Here is a 21126-nt window from a genome sequence, read left to right as displayed (position 1 = left end):
GTGAATTAGCATAGCTCCTGTAGCCCAAGTAAGTGGGAGATTTCACATCTCCAATAACTAGTTCGTTCATTCCACCAAAGTGTATTGAGCTCCTGCTTACTTCCAAAGATGAACGTAATACCATTCCTTCAGTCCAAGAAGGAATGTAAATGGAAGCATTAGCTTAATAACAACAGAATTGAACTTTTACGTTTACAGCTAAGAATACTAGGGGTGACAAGTATTTGAGTTTGACTTTACCACTTTCCCTTCTGTTTAGTCTTTTCATTTCATTGGCGGGAGAAATTCAGAGATAGTTCATTTTATTGAATAATAGTCCCATTCATGTGAATAGTACTATAGAGTGTGCTGTCTGATATGGTATTCACCAGCTACATGGGGCTATTTAAATTTCAATTCATTAAAACTAAGTTTATGAAAAATTCGTAAAAACGACAAATTAAAATTTAAAAAATCAGTTCTTCAGTTGCACTAGCTCTGTTTCAAGTGTTCAGTAGCGCTTAGCTAGTGGCTGCCGTATTGGACAGAGTAGACTACAGAACGTTTCCATCAGCTCAGAGTTCTGTTGGACAGCAGTGATGTAGGCTTTTGCAAATCACTTTTTGGATGCATTCTCTCACTTTATCCTCACGATAATCCTATAAAATGGCAAAGTGTACAATATTATTTATAGCCACAAAGATGATGCAACTGAGGTGCCAGAAGGTTAAATAGTGTGTCTTTCTACAGGATTTAACTTGAGAGCTTCCCTTGGGAGCAAACAAATGCAAGTAAAGATAAATACAAATAAATAAAGGATTTTACCTACAGATTTTGATCTCAAAATATAAGTAATTTGAAAGCAGAGTTGTGGTCTAGCTTTTCACTGTTGTATCCTGATGTCTGTCACAGAGATAGGCATAAGCTAAATGCCCAGTAGCTACTAAGTAGATGAATGAATAGGTGTAATTTTTAGTCCAAACAGAATTTGCAGTTTAATAGGAACTTTAAAATGTGGATATCTGTATCAAAGGCCCTACTGGATTATGGGTTATCATTAAAGTTCTGGTTAGCAAAAGAAGAAAGACTGAAGTTTATACTCTTTGTTCTGCTTGTGATCTCTTTTTAGTATAGCCATAGCTAGGGAATAAGTTTTTCTATTCCTTGCTGGGTTCAACCATTTGGAAAGTTTGAAATAATTCTCTGAATGCGTAGGTGCTGTTTCCTGGCAATAAGATTAAATAAACTCTTGCTGCAAAACATTGATTTTGCATTAACTGTTCTTGCTGTGTATTTGGGTTTAACCTAGAGAAGAATTGTTTTAAGTCAGCATTTGTGGGTCATGAACATGAAATGGGTATGGTTTAGTCTTAGGTATGGTGTCCTGAAATAATAAATTATATTTTAATTCAGAGTTCAGTTAAATGATATATTGTACAACAGTCATATTTCACCATGACTTAAGGTACATCTCTCATAGGGATAGCATAGAAATGGCCACAAATGTAACCTCATAACCTTATTTTGGAAAGAGAAAAGGAATAGAACACTGAGTAATTATGTTTTCCGAAGTTGGCTTTTATACTATGTAAGATATGTAATTCTAATATTATATTAGCTTTTAATAATATGTAATACTAATATGATTTATTGCTATTTACCAGGAAGGCAAATAGATAATCTGTACAAGTGTCAGTAATTTTGTTCTTGCCATTAAGTTAGATCCTTGTGTTATTTGGTTGCTTGGTTGGTTTTTGAAAGGGCAGTGGGTAGTCTGAAGGCACTTTTCAGCATAAAGTATACAACCATGAAAAGCATCCTAAACAATGGAGTTGGCTGAAGACACAACCTTTAGACACGTAGACACTGGCAACTTGAAAGATTTAATGCAGTTTTCATAGTAGCTTAGTAATCCCAGATGAAAATGATTTATTGGTGATTTTTGGTATGAAATGTTCTCTTCACCGGATACTAGTCTTTCTTAGCATGGATCTTCTGACTCTTAAAGTTGATGTCAAATACTGGAAGGGATGTTGTGATGCTTCATAATAATTTAAATTTCCTTCAAAATCATAAGTTTAGGGCTTTCTTAAGACTGTATGTGCTCTTTGCTCGGCCCTCTCAGTGTAGACATGGAACACGAGGCTTGAGGATTGCAAAAGCAAAGAAATAGTGATGATGTGTCATGGTTTCTCAGGAATCCCTGGTCTACAAGCAGAAGTTCAAAACATTTTCTACTAAGGAAACTCAGCAACTCTGAAGCAATGTGGTAGCTCAGAGAAGCAAATTTCCGTGTCTAGAGCTTGTACACTAGCTTTCTTTGCTCACATTAGAGAAGGCTGGGATAGTTCTGAATTTGCTCCTTTTGATTCAAGTTGAAGTTCCTGAACCAAGTACCTGAGTAGGTGGCATCCCATTGGAAGGTTCATTTTGTTTTTGAAAACAGGTTCTTCTCACCTCTAGCGAATTGGGAAATGGATGAATTTTGCAATATTATGCATTACATTTCAGTGCAAATTTTATTTGCTTTGGTCACTAAAGTGTTAGGTTATAATGGTGTTAGACTTAATCTTGTGTCATCTGGCTTTGACATCCTTTACACCAGTGATTAATTGTCAGGTTGCTGCCTGGGAGGGCGCCCCCATTCTTGCCCTTCTGCTTAGATAATGGTCTGCTGTCAACAGACTGAAATCTGGGTGTTTTCCATGGTGGATATAGACACTGTTTAAAGTGGAACACTGTCATCCTTTGATTAACGGCTGTGGGAGAACTTCATAATTTATTAATTTCAATGTACAGTAAATGAGCTGTTGATGTGTACATGCACATTTCCTCCAACTGTAATATTGGAGGTAAGTTTAAAGGTGGCCCCCAGTGAGGAAGCTGTTGGGCAGGGAGGTTAAGTCATTTGATCCAGGTCACACCTCTCTGTAAGTGACAGAACGGCCTTCAATCTTAGTCCTGTATCATAGAGAACAACTGTGTCTCTCAGTGCGCTAAAGGAATATTATTTGCATATTAAGTAGAATCTTTTAAAAGATTTTGAGACGCTCGAGACTTTTCTCATGGAGTGATTTGGATGTGAGCAGTGATCACACATGTCTTTTTTCTTTTTTTTTTTTTTTTTTTTTTTTGCGGTACGCGGGCCTCTCACCGCTGCGGCCTCTCCCGTTGCGGAGCACAGGCTCCGGACGCGCAGGCCCAGCGGCCGTGGCTCACGGGCCCAGCCGCTCCGCGGCACGTGGGATCTTCCCAGACCGGGGCATGAACCCGTGTCCCCTGCATCGGCAGGCGGACTCCCAACCACGGCACCACCAGGGAAGCCCCCACACATGTCATTTTTGAGCAGCTGTGGAAGAAGGAAGAACACGATGATGCCATGTGCTTAATCTATTACATCTGGTTGCTGGAAAAATTCAAAAATTCCCTGATTGTTGGAAGAGGAAAATTCTCCCCCATTGGAGCATTTCTGTCAAAAACTCTTTTAAACAGTGAATTTTGGCTGCTGGGTGGTGGCACTCAGTTATGCTGCCTGACGTGGTGCACCCAGAGAAGAGGTTTAGATAAAATGCCCTTTGAAGGCCTTGATTGCCCTAACACTATACACAATTTTATAATTTTGGATAGAAAACAGAGCTCTGGTGATTTTTATGGTGATATTATTTTATTTTGGCCCTTGACTGTCCCCATGACCCGCTCATGGGAGGGGCTGAGTCTTTTCTATGAGACAGAGCCTGAATCAAATAAAGCCCTGGAAGGTTTCCTTTATTTCATTTGTCCTAGATTGGGAAACATTTTAAACTCCTTACATTGATCCTCCTTCACCAAGATTTCAAGCCCACCGATGATTTCATTTTACTTTCAGTCTAATTGTGCACGCTCGGGCTTTAACCATAGGCCGTTTTGTGTGGTCATTTAGTACCTTTATTTTACCCCAAAGATAGACTTCATCTTTGCAGCCTTATTGATGTAGGAACTGAACAGAGGATTTCCTTGAAGGACACCTGCGTTGAGTAATCTCTGAGCAACTATCCCTGGTTTTGATGGCAACCCTGAGCTTTGTGAGAAGAAATCCCCACGTCATTTGGCTGCTTCTGCGGGCATGGGATATGAAGGAGACAGTAGTAAAACCTCTTTAACTTGGAGTCTTCTTCGTAGGTTTTTTTTTTTTTTTTTTTTAAGTATATATTACTAAATCCTTTGTATTAGTTATAGTCCTTTTCTTACTTACCTTCATCAGATACTTTGACCAAAAATGTTTTGCATAATGAGCCTCTCATAGAGTTGCTATTGAGTAATGAAGAGTGAATTTCTTTGGCTCTGATTATTCAAGTGATTTCATAATAAGCAGAAGTACTATTGTATTTTTGGATGTGGGATGCAGTGTCACCTCCTCCCTCCCACAGAAAGCACTGAATTAATGATGCCTTTAAAGTAACATCCATTTCTTCCATGCCAGGTTACTTCAGGTGGAACATTCATTGGCATTGGACGGAAAACACCAGATTGCCAAGGAAACACCAAGTACTTCCGCTGTAAATTCTGCAATTTCACTTATATGGGCAACTCATCAACGGAACTAGAACAACATTTTCTTCAGACTCACCCGAACAAAATAAAAGCTTCTCTCCCCTCCTCTGAGGGTGCAAAACCTTCGGAGAAGAACTCTAACAAATCCATCCCTGCACTTCGCTCCAGTGATTCCGGAGACTTGGGAAAGTGGCAGGACAAGATCACAGTCAAGGCAGGAGATGACACGCCTGTTGGTTACTCGGTGCCCATCAAACCCCTTGATTCAAGACAAAATGGTACGGAGGCCACCAGTTACTACTGGTGTAAATTTTGTAGTTTCAGCTGCGAGTCATCAAGCTCACTTAAGCTGCTAGAACATTATGGCAAGCAGCATGGAGGAGTACAGTCAGGTGGCCTTAACCCAGAATTGAATGACAAGCTGTCCAGGGGCTCCGTCATTAATCAGAATGATCTAGCCAAAAGTGCAGAAGGGGAGCCAATGACCAAGGCAGACAAGGGCTCTAGTGGGGCGAAGAAGAAGGACTTCTCCAGCAAGGGAGCAGAGGATAATATGGTCACGAGCTACAATTGTCAGTTCTGTGACTTCAGATATTCCAAAAGCCATGGCCCTGACGTTATTGTAGTGGGGCCACTTCTCCGTCATTATCAACAGCTCCATAACATTCATAAGTGTACCATTAAACACTGTCCATTCTGTCCCAGAGGTCTTTGCAGCCCAGAAAAGCACCTTGGAGAAATTACTTATCCATTTGCTTGTAGAAAAAGTAATTGCTCCCACTGTGCGCTTTTGCTTTTGCACTTGTCTCCGGGGGCGGCCGGAAGCTCAAGAGTCAAACACCAGTGCCACCAGTGCTCCTTCTCCACCCCCGACGTGGACGTGCTCCTCTTCCATTACGAGAGCGTGCATGAGTCCCAAGCATCGGACGTCAAACAAGAAGGCAATCACCTGCAAGGATCGGATGGGCAGCCGGCTGTCAAGGAAAGCAAAGAACACTCGTGTACCAAATGTGATTTCATTACCCAGGTGGAAGAAGAGATTTCCCGACACTACAGGTAAGCCGTACGGGGGGAAAACAGTGAGAAAATGATAGAAAGTCTCCAGAGGGCTGACCCAAGAATTGTTGGGAATGATTGTGGTGACCTTGGGCAGTTATAGAACAAGATCATGTTCGACTGCAGATTCTATATTGGTAGATGTGATAACCACAGATTTTAATTTGGTCACTTGTTTCAAACTGTTTACTCTTATGTTTCATACCTGTTTTATACCATCTACTGAATATATTTTAAAATTCTCAGTGATGCTGATATTGCTGATGGTGTTACCGTAATTCATTTATTTGTCCTTGCTAAGTATGACGCCATAGCCCATGATTTTTGACGGAGCGGCTTCCAAATGAAAGATGCCACTATAATATGTACTATTCTCTATTCCAACTGGGAAACAATCCGCATGAGAACACATTGCTCGTTTTTCTTTTAAAATGAAATCGGACATTCTTCTAGTTTTAAAAAATTAAGCAACATCCTTGTTTTGCGTACAGACAGTAATGGTGAAGCAGAGAATTCTGTAATATGTATGACTTTGGGTTTCTGTACACTCTGAGTGAGTAAAGCTGCTTACATTGTTTCAGATTCGTAAATAGATGTAGAGTGTGTTAGTGTTTTCCTTCTACTTTCATCTTATTCTTGTTATAGAATTAACTTTCCCAATTAATCTTTCATACTTTCTAGAGATGAGTTTAGAATACATATCTTTATTTCATTTATGTATTCATTTCTTAACCAATTAACTCCAAAAATACACGTAGTGCCAGGCATTGATTATAAAATAGGAGAAAAGAACATAAGCATAGTGCCCTTATGGAACTTATGATTTAGCAAAATTCTGGTAGCATAGTGCATTCAGATATTACTTCCAGAGAATTGGGTACTCTTGTTATCATGCCTCTAAGCATCAAAGTCAAGAGCTTTATTTACTATTTTTAAGGGCTTTTCCATTTGCAGACTCAATATCCTAGTTTAAAAATCTGGTTATTTAAATATTCACATCCAGAGATTTTTAAATAGTTCCTCCCATTGTTTTAAAAAGTTGTGCGTTAGTACCAGTGTGTGTCTGTTTTCTCAGTCACCAGTAACGACGCAGTTTATGTCCAGCAATAGGCTAACAATGTTACATGTTAATTTGAAGGGCATCCTGATGTTCACAGTGGATCTAAACGTTCAGAAAATACTTCCTTGAGACTTACACTGCTTAATTTATAAGGGCAGCCCTGGGAAAGATACAGTCCTGCGATCAAATATGCGTTCACACTTGCAGTTAGTGTTTCTGGCTCTTTTGATGTTAGCTGCATGCTTATTTATTTCTGGGGCAAGCAGACATTAGCTTTCTTCCGAGCCTTGTTAGTGTGTATACTGTGCATGTACATTTCTTAAGCGATGTAGAAATTAGATAACCCATTCTTTTTTTGAAGGAGGAGGCTTTTTTTAAGCATGAAGAAATTAGCCAACACACACACACACACTGATGCATGTAGATACCAGATCCCTTGGATGAGTGACTTTTTTTGAGGAAGCTGAGGCTATTGGTTGAAAACTTGGCTGGAAAAATAGAGATTACATATGTTTTGGTTAAGCAAACAAAAAAAATCTAAGAAATAAATATGAATAAAAATATTACTGAGTAATCTAAGATTTTAATTAATATTCAGTAATGAAAGTAAGCTCCAGAGGGAAGAGACTAGTCCTATTTTGTTAATTGCTGTATCTGCATGATTTAGTGTAGTAGTGACAGGATGGGTAATAGGTGCTCAGTGAGTACATTTAAATAAATGAGATTCCTGTGAGATTTTGACTTCACAGTAGTCATGAATAAGTCGAAATCTCCATGGTGAGTTTTAATTTAATCTTTGACTATTGTATGGTCTTGGAACCCTTCTGAGGACACACAAAATGAACGTACATTTTGAACTTAAGTCAACCTTCTTAGTATTTTATTAGATTAAAAATAATCAGCAGCACTTGTCTCTAGGTCATTATAATCTGCTCGCCCTTATTCTTAAAACCTGATGTAGTTTGTGTGATCCTAGGTCCTTTAAGGTGCTCTGCTTGAGTTCTTTTAGAAATATTTGAAATTTGGAGACTTACTGTTTCAGGAGCCACAGCTTGGTAAGAAGTATAAAGAAACTCTACTGAGAGTTGAACAGTGGAGGCTCCAGGGATGTGAAAACAGATAGTCACATGAATGTTGAAAACTTAATCTGCTATCAAAGCACTTCCCCCAAATGCTACATTTTGAAGTTAGTGTAGGAGGAGAGAAATTTACCACATCACAATACTATCTTTCTAGTTAAATTTATATTTATTCATATTATTCATGTTGGGAAACTTTTACCACAATTCTGTTATTACTGGGGAATATTCTAGACTTTTGAGTACTTTATGTACAAGACTTATAGTGTACTAAAAAAGATAGCACCAACGGAGAGCTGTACAATGTGTGAAATCATGTAGCTATAAAATAACTACAGCTAAGAAGCAAGAGAGTTGATTTAAAACTATCAGAGAAAAACCTCAGTGTGGATTTCATTCCATGGGCATTTTCCTAAAGAACCAGTTTAACTTGAGTTGAACTGCCAACATTATCCACTTAGTAAGTGAAACTTGGCCAGTTCTCCTTTCTTTATGTTTCATATTTACTTATGATACCCCGTAGTTCACGTCATGACAATTGTTATATTCCAGTCATGTTTGTTTCTCACACTCCATTTCTTTTATTATATATTATTTAATTAACCAGTGTACCCATTCTCTAATTGACTACCTTTCTCCTAAACAACATATTCAGTGTTATAACTTTGTGTTTCTGGAGTTGTGGGAGGAATACCTCCTTACAAAGCAACTATACCAGATAAAACATAATTTCTTAGTGACTTGTTAGACTTCCATGAATTAAGTGAAAGTTCTGAAGCTTTTCTCTTCACCCCTTCACCAAAAGTGAGCTAAACCCAGACTGGGGAGAGCAAGCAGGGAATGCAAGTTTTCATGGATGAAAAATGCTGACATTGATACTGCAGTTATATTGAGACTAAGCCCAGAGTCACTGGCAGAGAGAGGGTGTTGAATCCATGGGTTTCACTGTAAACTGGCACCTTGAACTTGGCCAATGTGATTTGACATTACTGCCTTCCTCTGACTCCTGTCAGAAGTAAACACAGATTTATCTCCAGGAAAATACTCCAGTTTTCACCTCCATGTTGCGTTTGGCTTAAGATAAACCTTATATGAGCTTCCACATTACAACAGTTTACCATATGAGTGTGGATGTAAATCACATGTGAAATCAGTAGGAAAAGCAAATAATAGCTTAAGATACCCAGGAACTTCAGATCAGCAGTTTTCATTTAGAAAATAATAATTAATAAATGTTTAAAGAAATGAAAATTACACTTATAAATTGATAAAGCTACATGAGATAGCTACAAACTACTATAAATAACCAGGAATATTCAAAAAAGAAAATAGCATTTTTGAGTGGACAATCTAATTATTGAAATTTAAAACATATGGATAAGTTAAGTAATATATTAGCAAATGAGTTAATCAGAAGTTAAATCTGAAGATATTAGCCAGAATACTTAAGAGAGGGGAAGGGGATGGAAAATATCAAAAGTGGATATTAAGATATGAAAATACAAGAAGCTGTTCTGACATGCATCTAATTAGAGTCCCAGAAGAAAAGAATATTGAATGGAAGATAAGCAATCAATATTTGAGAGGATAATGGCAGATGAAGTCTTAAAACTGATGAAAGACATAAACACACAGATACAAAATCAGATAGCTTACACTGAGCAGAATATGTAGATCTTCCTCGACTTACGATGGGTTTATGTCCCAATAAACCCAGTATAAGTTGAAAATAATGTAAATCAAAAATGCATTTATTACAACTAACCTACTGAAATCATAGCTTAGCCTAGCTTAACTTAAATTGCTCAGAACACTTGTACCCTATAGTTGAGAAAAATCTTTTAACACAAAGCCTATTTTATAATAAAGTGTTGACTATCTTATGTGATTTATTGAATACTATACTGAAAGTGAAAACCAGAATGGTTGTCTTGGTACAGATTGGTTGTAAATGTATTGCTTTTTTCCCCTCCTGATCATGTGGCTGACTGGGAGCTGGGGTTCCCTGCTTTGACCCAGAATCATGAGACAGTATTGTACCATGTATCCTGCATATTATTAGCCCAGTAAAAGATCTAAATTCAAAATTCAAAGTACGGTTTCTACTGACTGCATATGGTTTTTGCACCATCCTAAGGTTGAAAGATTGTAAGTCAGACCATCATAAGTTGGGGGCCATCTGTATACAAATAAATTCAGTCATAGACATCTTGTAGTAAAAATTGAAATGCTAAGGCAGAGAGGTTCCTTAGAGCAGCTAAAGAGAAACAACAGCTCAACTATTCAGAAAAGACTATTAGGTTAACAGTAGACTTTTTCTCAGCCACAATGGAAACCAGAAGATGGAGGAATACTATTCAGTTTTGAAGGAAAAAAAAAGTCAACCTAGTATTGCCTGCCTGTCAAAACTACCTTCCAAAAATAAGAGCAAAGACATTTTCACATAAACAAAGACCAGGGAACTGTGAGTAAGTCTCACCAGCCATAGCATGCCTAATTTATGCAGTTAAAAAGGGATAGACTGAGTTATTGGGCAACACTATTATGTGAGTTTGCAGGGAGATTGATCAGAATTAAGGTGTTCTAAAGTGCTTGAATTGTCTGGAGTTAGTGAGTTAGGACTTTGTTATGCATATTTTGATAACTTTAGGGATAACTAATGAAAGAGTAGGAAATGAGTACATAACTTCCAAAGCTATAGAGGAGAAAAATGGACAACAAAATAAATAACACCCATAAAATTCAATCTTTTTTTAATGTATCCTTTTTTAGAGGATACTTGGGAAAAAGTAGACAAATAGAATTTTTAAAGGAAGATGGTAAAAAAAAAAAAGTCCAGATATCAAAAATCTTAATGAATCTGTGGGGGTTAAACTTTCCACTTAAAAGATATTATCAGACGTATTAAAAAAAAAAATTAACTATAAGCTGTTTATAGATTATACACTCAAAGCATAAGGCTATGGAGAGTTTGAAAGAGCAAAATAGACTAAGTTATAGGTGCAAATATAAACCAAAGAAAAATTGAGGTAGCTTTATTAATATCACACAATTTAGACCCTAAGACAAAAATCATTACTAATGATAAGAGGTTCAGTTCATCAGGGAGATATAATAATTACAAATATATAAATTATAAATATAAATGAATATATATGTAAAGCAAAAATTGATCAAGAACTACAGGGAAAATATGACAAACCACAATCACAGTAGTACATTTTAGGAAACCTCCCTTATTAAGGGTTGAACAGAAAAAAATTTTTCAAAATGTAAAATATTTGAGCAGCAAATTAAGAAACTTATTTATTTATTTATTTATTTATTTATTTATTTATTTATCTTGGCAGTGCTGTGTGGCTTGCGGGATCTCAGTTCCCTGACCAGGGATTGAACCTGGGCCATGGCAGTGAAAGCCCAGAATCCTAACCTCTAGGTCACCAGGGAACTCCCTGGGTTTTTTTTTTAACTTGATTTAATTAAAATACATAAATTCTACACCCAGCGATTAGAGAATGTACATGCGTTTCAAGCAGATATAAAATGCTTATAAAATTTGACACATACTAAGCCAATAAGAAATCAGATTTCAAAAAAACAGTATCACATAGAACATACCCTTATACTCAGTGTAATTAAATCAGACGTCCATAGCAGAAAGATAAGGATAGATGAAATCACACAACGCAAATATTAACCAAGGAAAAAAATGAGGTCATTTTATTTATTCCAGGAAACATAGGTGTTAAGACAAAAAATATATAATGGATTAAAAAAAGGATAAAAATTGCCAGTACTTATGATTTTATAAAGTGAATTTAGCAAATTCTGGCAATATCAGATGCTCGTATACCCAAAGACCATGTAATTTCACTCTTCAGAAGAAAACTTCTTGTGTGGGAGCACTAGGAAACGTGTGCAAAAATGTTCAAAGTAGTATTTTTTAAAGAGCAAAACAACCGAAACAAAAATTAAAAAGCAAACAAATAAGAAAAAAACCTCACCTATACATAAGAGGTTAGTTAAGTAACTTATAGGTTTGTCATACAGTGGAATATTATACAATAGTGAATTTGAATAAATGACAGTTGAATACAACTGGATGTCTTACAAATATAATTTTGACCAAATAAAAACAAATCAAAGACAACTATTTATAGCTTCATACCATTTCTTAGAAGTTCATAAAAGAAGTTCATAAAAACTAGCAAAACAAAACTGTATACATATATTCATATATATTTATATATGTATACACTATGTGTATTTGTTACCTTCATATACATATATTGAACTGTACCATAAACATTATTTTCCCTCCATAAATATATCATTCTTTCTTTGTATATATATATATATATATATATATATATATATTTGTGTACATAGACTCTTTGTCACTCTGTATCTCTCTATATATAGATAAAGCATATATACATATATCAATCATATTTTGATTCTATGATTATGTTCATTTTCATTTTTTGCTAAACCTGGATATGAATGTGTATATATGTATGTGTACACGTGTGCGATTAATATTACACGATAAAATTTTAAAATAAAAATGAGGCATCAGTTCTCATCAATATACATATCCAATAAACATTTGAATAAATAGTCAACTTCCCTTATTATTATTATTTTTTTTTTTGTGGTACGCGGGCCTCTCACTGCTGTGGCCTCTCCTGTTGCGGAGCACAGGCTCCGGATGCACAGGCTCAGCGGCCATGGCTCAGGGGCCCAGCCTCTCCGCGGCATGTGGGATCCTCCTGGACCGGGGCCCAAACCCGTGTCCCCTGCATCGGCAGGTGGACCCTCAACCACTTCGCCACCAGGGAAGCCCAACTTCCCTTATTATTAAAAAACTACTTGAAAATCAATGATATAGTCATTATCTACCTAATTGACTAGAATGTGGAAAAACGTACATATTTTTTGGTAGTGTATGTGATGATAAGCATCTGTTTAGGGATTTATGAATGTTAAAATTTTTTAAACAGTGTTTGAATATTTTAGACATAAAATATATATCTCGGGCTAAAGGAAATAACATTGGATGCAGTAGCTGATTAAATTAACGTAGCTACTGCACAATTTCTACCTTAAAAGAGCTCTGGGAAGGAACATGAACTGTGTGCTCTGCTAGTTCTGAAGAATAGATTTTATGATAAGCACTTAATTATCAGCACATCTGAAAAAGCTAAGTACACAGTGTATTAGTACAGAGTTTCTAAAAGGGTGAGTACCAAGATGGTTACATCTAGATTTGTATATTTTATGTGTCATTTTCTTTTAAACAATACCTAATAAATCAGTTGCCGGTAAAACCTTGAAATGGACATCACTGTTCAAGTTGAAAATTCCCATTGTGAGACAGAAAGTTACCCAAGGTATTATAGTCCATCAAGAAAACAACCCACAATTGCACTACCTTTATTTGGATACATTATTTATTAGAAATTTCAGATTTAATGGTCCTGAAGACTTTATATAGGAACAGTTATCGAGTCTTGGAATAAGATAAATTTTAGCCATGGTTTACATTTCATATTATATAATTTATTTCCCTTTTCTTGTTTACTTTCTATTTCATGGGAGGATTTATTTTTCTGTTTTGAATGTTTGGTAGGGATATCTTCTTTTTGAAAGTGAATCATAAATTGAGATTTTTCAGCTATGACATTAGTTGTGTTTTCTTCTACCACGTGAAGGTGAAATCACCCCACACCCTTCTAAAAGAACCCAGTTATTCCAAATGAGTAAATACTCATAAGATTATTTCAGTATAAAAATACGAGATGAGGGGCTTCCCTGGTGGCGCAGTGGTTGGGAGTCCGCCTGCTGATGCGGGGGGTGCGGGTTCGTGCCCCGGTCCGGGAAGATCCCACATGCCGTTGAGTGGCTGGGCCCGTGGGCCATGGCCGCTGGGCCTGCGCGTCTGGAGCCTGTGCTCTGCAACGGGAGAGGCCACCGCAGTGAGAGGCCCGCGTACCACACACACACACACAAAAAATATATATATATATATATATATATATATACAAGATGAGTGGATTGAATGGAATCTTATTCATTCAGAATTTCAATTTTCCTTAGATTATATTTTGTAGACTACTCCTTGGCACTTGACTAAGGCTGAATATTAAACTTTCAGCTTTTAAAAGTTGATTATCGGTTACCCATCTATACATCTGTAATTCCTTTTCTGTTTTTGTCCCTCAAATACTCTCTTCAGATGCTTTTCATTCCAACATTCAGCAGTGCCAGTGACCTCAAGTGCCACACCTGTAGACTCTTATGACACAAAAAATGACTAATTAGTTGTCACATATACTGAACTATATTTAAATTAAATCACTTCATTTACTCTTCCTTTGTGATAATTTATCTGTAGGTATTTGTTTCCATAATTACCAAAAAATACCTTTGAAGTCTTAATTGATTAGTATTTATAATTTATTCATTTACTTTGATGTCCATTTAGTCATTGAAGAAGCAAAACTATGGTTAAAACTATTGAAAGTGAAATACAGTTATTCGGTGAAGGAGAGCTTTTTAAGTCATGGCATAAATCTCTGGAAGTTAACATTAAAAGGAAAAAAGCAAAGCATTGTTTAGAGCTGACTCCACAAATACTGTGAGCTGTTTGTTATGAAAATCGAAATACAGAAATATTATCTGAGTAGAGCAAAAGACTAGCACCTTGGGCTTCCGTGGTGGCGCAGTGGTTGAGACTCCGCCTACCGATGTGGGGACACGGGTTCGTGCCCCCGGTCCGGGAGGATTCCACGTGCCGCGGAGCGGCTGGGCCCGTGAGCCATGGCCGCTGCGCCTGCGCGTCCGGAGCCTGTGCTCCGCAACGGGAGGGGCCGCGACAGCGAGAGGCCGGCGTAAACACTGGGTCAGTGTTTACCGCATTTGACTCAGAGGGAAAGAAAGGCGTCTGTCTCAACCCCACACAAGGTAGGAGAAACCGTCAAGAGCTATCGCTGCCTGGAATCACACCATTTTCCTCATTCGAAGCTCCTGAGGTAAAGGCCTTATTATAGCCTTCATAGGACTGTGAGGGAAATCACTCGGAGAAACTGTTTTAAGAGGTGGGGTGGGGGCTTCCCTGGTGGCGCAGTGGTCGAGAATCCGCCTGCTGATGCAGGGGACACGGGTTCGTGCCCCGGTCCGGGAAGATCCCACATGCCGCAGAGCGGCTGGGCCCGTGAGCCATGGACGCTGAGCCTGCGCGTCCGGAGCCTGTGCTCCGCAACGGGAGAGGCCACAACAGTACAACTGTGAGAGGCCGCGTACCAAAAAAAAAAAAAAAAAATTCTAGCACTTTTAGCTGATTTTTTTCTAGAATCTAGAAAACCTCAGTTCTTTATGAATTATGAAAATAATTTTTAATCTCTACTAATGAGTAAAATGCTACTGCTAGGATAAAAGGTATTGAAATATGAATGGATCTGAAATAAATGCTTTTTTATAGCACATAAGAATTCTGTCAAGTAGGATAAGGAATAAAACATCTTTTCTCAAAGAAATTTTAAGTCACTTGAATTAGGTACAATTTGGTTTTTCTATGCAGCTTGACGTCATTTTTTCTGGAGGCAAAAGATGATTATCTCTTTTATCAAAGTTGATTGTGTTCATTGTCTAAAGTTTTGCACTGGAAAAATTGAGATTTTATGTAAGTATGTCCCAAACATTGTATGGGACATACTCATACTAAAATATTATTTGTTTATTATCTGAAATTCACATTTAACTGGGCATCCTGTATTTTATCTGGCACCGATAATGGTAGGGAGATCTACAGACTGACATCTTCTTTCCTCAGGTAGCATGAAGAGAATGTTTGCTATCCAGTTGGCAGCAGAGCATAGAATTTAAATTAATGCAAATATATTTGCAGTGTCTTTTAAATTAGTTGGGCATAATGTAGCTAGAAGTTCTAGGAGGTTTTTTTTTTTTTTTTTTTTTTTTTTTTCTGTACGCGGGCCTCTCACTGTTGTGGCCTCTCCCGTTGCGGAGCACAGGCTCTGGACGTGCAGGCTCAGCGGCCATGGCTCACGGGCCCAGCCGCTCCGCGGCACGTGGGATCTTCCCGGACCGGGGCACGAACCCGCGTCCCCTGCATCGGCAGACGGACTCGCAACCACTGCGCCACCAGGGAAGCCCTAGGAGTTTTTAAATAATGAAGAGTTTATTCAGAGAACCATTCAAAATATACCATCTGCAAAATATCTGTGTACTTCTTAATATTTCTCTGCTGCTTTATGACTTTACATATTAAGTCTAGCATTACCAGAGCTGTGGTGGTTCATTCCTTTGGTTATTAAGTAGATATTTACTGACTGTCTGGATGTTCTGGGTGGAGCTGGAAGGGATATAGAGATGTGTGGGCTTTGATCTTGATTTTAAGGCAATTACAATATAACTGTAAAGTAAGACATACATGATTATTTGGTAAATGAGAGCTTTATAAATGATGAAATAAATCTTTTTCTGCCATCACTTAAATCAAAGGCCATTCATTTTAATAAAATGCAATGTGAAAAAAATCCTCTGGATGACAGAGTTTCAGAGCAGCTCAGAGGATGGTAGGTTTACTCTTGGGTTTGAGTCATTTGGGAAGTCTTTATGGATGAGAAGGTAGTTAAGGTGGGTCTTGAAAAATGAAGAGAAAACTCCCTGAACCTTTTGAGGTTTTCATATTAATGTTGATAAAATGAAATGTATTCAGTAGGTTAGAGCAGAGTCCAAACTAATGTAGTTTCTCAATGACTAAACTTTTATTCTTCAGTAATGTTTCTTATACTAGGCATTAAAATAATCTTTCTATTTTGGGGGGACATGGCATTAAGTTGAAGGGCTTTTCAGTTATTGTTGAGAGTGACACAAGTCAGAAATATACCCAGGACTTCCCTGGTGGCGCAGTGGTTGGGAGTCCGCCTGCCGATACAGGGCACCCGGGTTCGTGCCCTGGTCCGGGAGGATCCCACGTGCCGCGGAGCGGCTGGACCCATGAGCCATGGCCGCTGGGCCTGCGCGTCCAGAGCCTGTGCTCTGCAACGGGAGAGGCCACAGCAGTGAGGGGCCTGTGTACCACAAAAATAGGAGAAATATACCCAAATCTTCAGGAACTAATTCCTGAACAAGCTAGTAGTATTGCATCAACTACCAAACAGCATACATGCAAGAATAACTATGGACACGAGCTAAAATACTGCATCACGTGCTCCATATTATTTTATGAATTGACTTGTCTGTGCTTCACGTTCTTATTGTATGAAGTAGGGATGGAAATAGGTACTATGTGTGATTGTTGTAGAATAATATATATATAAATGGCCTAGAACTAAAGAATACTAAAAGACTCCGAACAGTGGATCCCCAAACAGTGAAATAAAGAAGATGAATGAGTATTTGGGGATTATGCTTGACGATGTCATGTTTATAGTTTGAGCTTATAAAGCTGTTAGGGTTGACTTTCAGAGGTGGGAGTATGTGCTTTAAGAGGGAAGACGATGTTGCTCATCATAAAGAATTCATTTGGGAATGTTCTGTCAAGTACTGAGTATATATACTGAGAGTTCATTCCAATTTAATACTCATCGACGTATTTCTGACCATGACTTTTCTTATTTAAGGTGTGGTATGGGAACCAACAGCATCAGCATCTGGGATTCTGTCAGAAATAGAGACTATTGGGTCCCACCCCAGATTTCCAGAATCTGAATCTGAATCTTAACAAGATTCCCAGATGATTCTTCTGCATGTTAGAGTTTAAGAAGCACTGCTGTAGATGTTAGCATAGGTGATTGACAAGTTCATGTTGCTCCCAGCTTTTGAAAGTACAGTGATGTTGTCTTTTTAATATATTTCCTATCATTTATTTGATGACTATTATATGGAGAAAGAAGTCCTTCAGTTCTCTAGAATATTATGCAGCAAATTGCCTTTTCTGCTTCACCTCAGGGTGTTCAATGGCCTGAAAGATGGAGCAGTTTAGCAGTTTACTGCTTAATTGTCAAGCTTTACTCTCTTTTCATTAATAGGAGTCACACTCAGAATCTTATGATTCTGAATAACAAAGATAGTAAGGACATTACCTGTGTTTTATTAGAGTCACAGGGGGTAGAGGATGTCTTGAGTGTGTTCATTCAGTTGTTTTGAACCGGGATATATCTACTATGTAGTTTGTGACTGGTCCCTACATGGGTGTCCCCTGAAGACCTTACTAAAAATTCAGATTCTCAAGTTATGCCCAGAAGACTCAGATCTTCAATAGGGCAACTGAGAGGCCCTGGAATCTGTATTGCTAAGAAACTCCTTCAGTTGCAGCACTGCTTGCAACCTGTTTTGCAAACCATTGCTGCAGTCACTCTCACTTCTGTCAGTTAGAAGACCTTTCCCTTCCCCTCATGTTTTCAATTTTTAGCCCTCATTTTTCATTGTCAGTATTGTCAGTAATTTTATTTTTGTATAAAGTTAAAAATTCAGGCAACCGAGGATAGAAAAATAGAACATCAGTCTGGAAGGTAGAAGCCCTGTATTCTTGACTTGATGTAGACTAAATGGGCAAGGCACTTTCTTCATTTTACTTATCTATAAAATGGGCTTTATACCTCAGTGGAATGTGAGATCACATATGTGTGAGTGCTTTGAAGTCTTCAAAAGAAAAGGTGTGTGCGTCGAGCTTGTTATTGCCACCTCATTTTAATATCCTTCCTGTTAGTATGTGTTTTTCTTTTCAATGTAAAACCTGGTTCTCACTGAAAACTTATCTCTGCAGTTTCTGGCTCCTTTCTGCTTTACACCCTGCCTCACCGTCCTCTGCATTCGGACAGTCCTCCAGCACCTGTATCACGGAAGGTTTTGCCTTGATCAGTCAGAATAAGAGCTCCTCTGTGGGCAGATCTGAACAGCTCTTGCCGAGACCTGTAAGGAGTCAGGGAGTTGTCCGTTGGGGCAGGAACTTGAAACCAGAAAACCTGGAAGCCCCCTGACACCTTGTTTCAGAGTGATACGTTGTGATGAATTCATTGCCTAGACAGGACACACCGAGAACTCCTTGTATATTTAGGAGGGCATGTCAGTCAAATACCAGTTAAAGGTTGGATGTATTCGTGTTTTTTTGGTGAAAGAATAGGTTGGCTCAAGGACATTTCTAGATTGCAGAGTAAGTAGATATTGAAGGCACAGAATCGTAATTACTGAGATATATTACTAGATATATTATGGTTCTAAACCACCTTCCTGAATACACTTACAAAAGCATCCCTACCTCTGAAGACTTCAGGAAAACACAGGTAATACCGTTTCTGTCTTTGTTATTCAGAATTTTAAGATTATCGGTCTGACTACTATTATTGAAAAAAGAATAAGGCTTGACAATTAAGTTAACTGCTAAACTGCTCCATCTTTCAGGCCATTGAACACCACTAGGTGAAGCAGAAAAGGCAAAAAATATATTTTACATGGTAATGTCTTAAAACAAAGGATCTTCTAGGAAATAAGCATGGTTTTAAGAAAGATGTCTGTCATGGTTAAGTACCTGGGGGAGTGGAAAAGAATGATACCAAAATGCCAGTTGGTAAGTTCTAGCCCCTTTGAATAGAGTGCAGAATACAGATTCACACAGAAGGGGGGGCTTTATTTAATTTTAGGATTTATATTGGTTAACTCATACTAAAGGCACTATTATTTTCATTTTGCAGGTGAGGAAACTGAGGCAGTTTCAGTAAATTATCCAAAGTCACATATATAGTAAAATACAGAGCCAAGCTTGAAACTTAGGCATTCTGGTTCTAGAGTCTTACTTTTAAGTGAACTAAATTGCTTCTCCAATAGAACTATGAATCTGCTGTTTTAAAATAATTTTGTCACGTGGTGCTCTAGAGCCTCGCACTTCTTCTCTTGTATGTTAAAACTTTTTCCTCGTTGCCCTAGAATTAATTGTCTTTATTTCTTGAAATAACGTCACTGTAATTCTTGGGAATGTTTGTTCTTTGGAATTGTTTTGTACTTTGATAGAAGTATTAGCGGCCATGTATAGTCTTAATTTATGGGCAGGGACACCATCACAGTTTTCAAGCAGAGACCCCACCAAGTCAGGGAAACTATAAACTGTCTGCCACAGTGGGTAGTGAGCTCATTAGAACTGTCTTGGGGTGAAAGTCAATCAGAGCTTGTGAATGCTCCCTAAAGGTTGTTTGTTCATTTACGTTTAACTTTCATTTCTGATAAATCCATTTTCATCTGTCTGATCGAGCTTCATGAAAGCTAAGCTAACAATTTGGGGGTACAGTTTTTGAGTTTAGCCATTTGTCTTCCATTGTTTCATATTCAAATATAGTTACGGTAGGAAGGTTCTCTGAATGAGGTTCCCAGAGGTTCTAGGTTCTATATTTTGAGTCTTGTTTATTGTCCTCTGTGATCTTAATTCCATTTTTGTTTTCTGGCCTTGACTTTGGTGGCAAGATTCTTACTTGTCATCCTGTATATTCTCTCCTTAAGAGTTAGGCTTCTTTCACTTGAGAAAAATTCATTTTAATATTTTTATGGTCAATTCATCATCAAATTATTTTTCATTTATTGTATTTCCTATTATCTTTCCTACTTCATGAAGAAAAATAGGACAAAAGATTGAAAACAACCTCCTGTAAAAAGTAGAAGTTAAATATCCATATTTATTCAACCAAATGTAAGCTGTTAATCACAAGAAGATAATCATGTACCAAATTAAGTACTCTCAACAAGCATTGGCTGAGATTTTGTTACATGTCTTAATACCTTTGAATTTTGCTTCCATAAAATAGGAACATGTTTTTGGATTTTCAGCCATCAGGTCTCAGAATGAAGTCATCCAATAGAGAAACTTTTACACTCCCAAAGTGATTAAAGCACACATTTAACTATGCTACTCCTCTGCCTATAACCTTGCAGTGGCTTCCCTTTCCCTTTGAAAATACCTACCTCCTTGCCATGGTCCACAAAGCTCTAGATGACCCTCTGGCTTGTTGATTATTATGCTTCCTCTTATTTATTCCTCTCAAGCATCAGTGGCCTCTTTCAGTATCTCAGGCTTGCTAGAATGTACTGCCCTTTCCCCTTCCTCCTCCTCCAACAAGGATAGCTTCTTTCCATCCTTTGCTTTGATAAATCGCCCTCAGAAAGGCCTTCCTAAAAAAAAAAAAAAAAAAAAAAAAAAAAGAAAGGCCTTCCTGAGGACCTTAAGCAGCCCTTCCACCGCCTTACCATCCCATCCATTTCATTCTTAGCAATATTACTCTTTGTCCTTACGTGTTTATTTAGAGAGTGATGTGAAGCTTGTCATTCCTGACTAGACTCTAAACACCAGGTGGACAAGGGCTTTGTGCCTTGTATTCACCAATGTGTACCCAGTGCCTGGCAAAGTAATAT

At 37.9% G+C, this 21126-nt stretch overlaps 1 protein-coding gene across 5 annotated transcripts in view; it reads left to right on the top strand.

Moving 5' to 3' along the window:
- Positions 1–21126, top strand: part of TRPS1 (transcriptional repressor GATA binding 1) — a 258297-nt gene that overhangs the window by 57732 nt on the left and 179439 nt on the right. For all 5 annotated transcript variants that reach the window (XM_059042645.2, XM_059042651.2, XM_059042650.2 and 2 more), the window contains one exon: positions 4439–5565. In XM_059042645.2, the coding sequence (XP_058898628.1) occupies positions 4439–5565 (1127 nt within the window). The remainder of the gene's footprint in view (positions 1–4438; positions 5566–21126) is intronic.

The sequence above is a fragment of the Kogia breviceps genome, chromosome 17 (genome assembly GCF_026419965.1).
Source record: "Kogia breviceps isolate mKogBre1 chromosome 17, mKogBre1 haplotype 1, whole genome shotgun sequence".
NCBI lineage: Eukaryota > Metazoa > Chordata > Mammalia > Artiodactyla > Physeteridae > Kogia > Kogia breviceps.
Note: the sequence above shows the minus strand (reverse complement) of the source record. Positions and strands in the feature narration are given on the sequence as shown.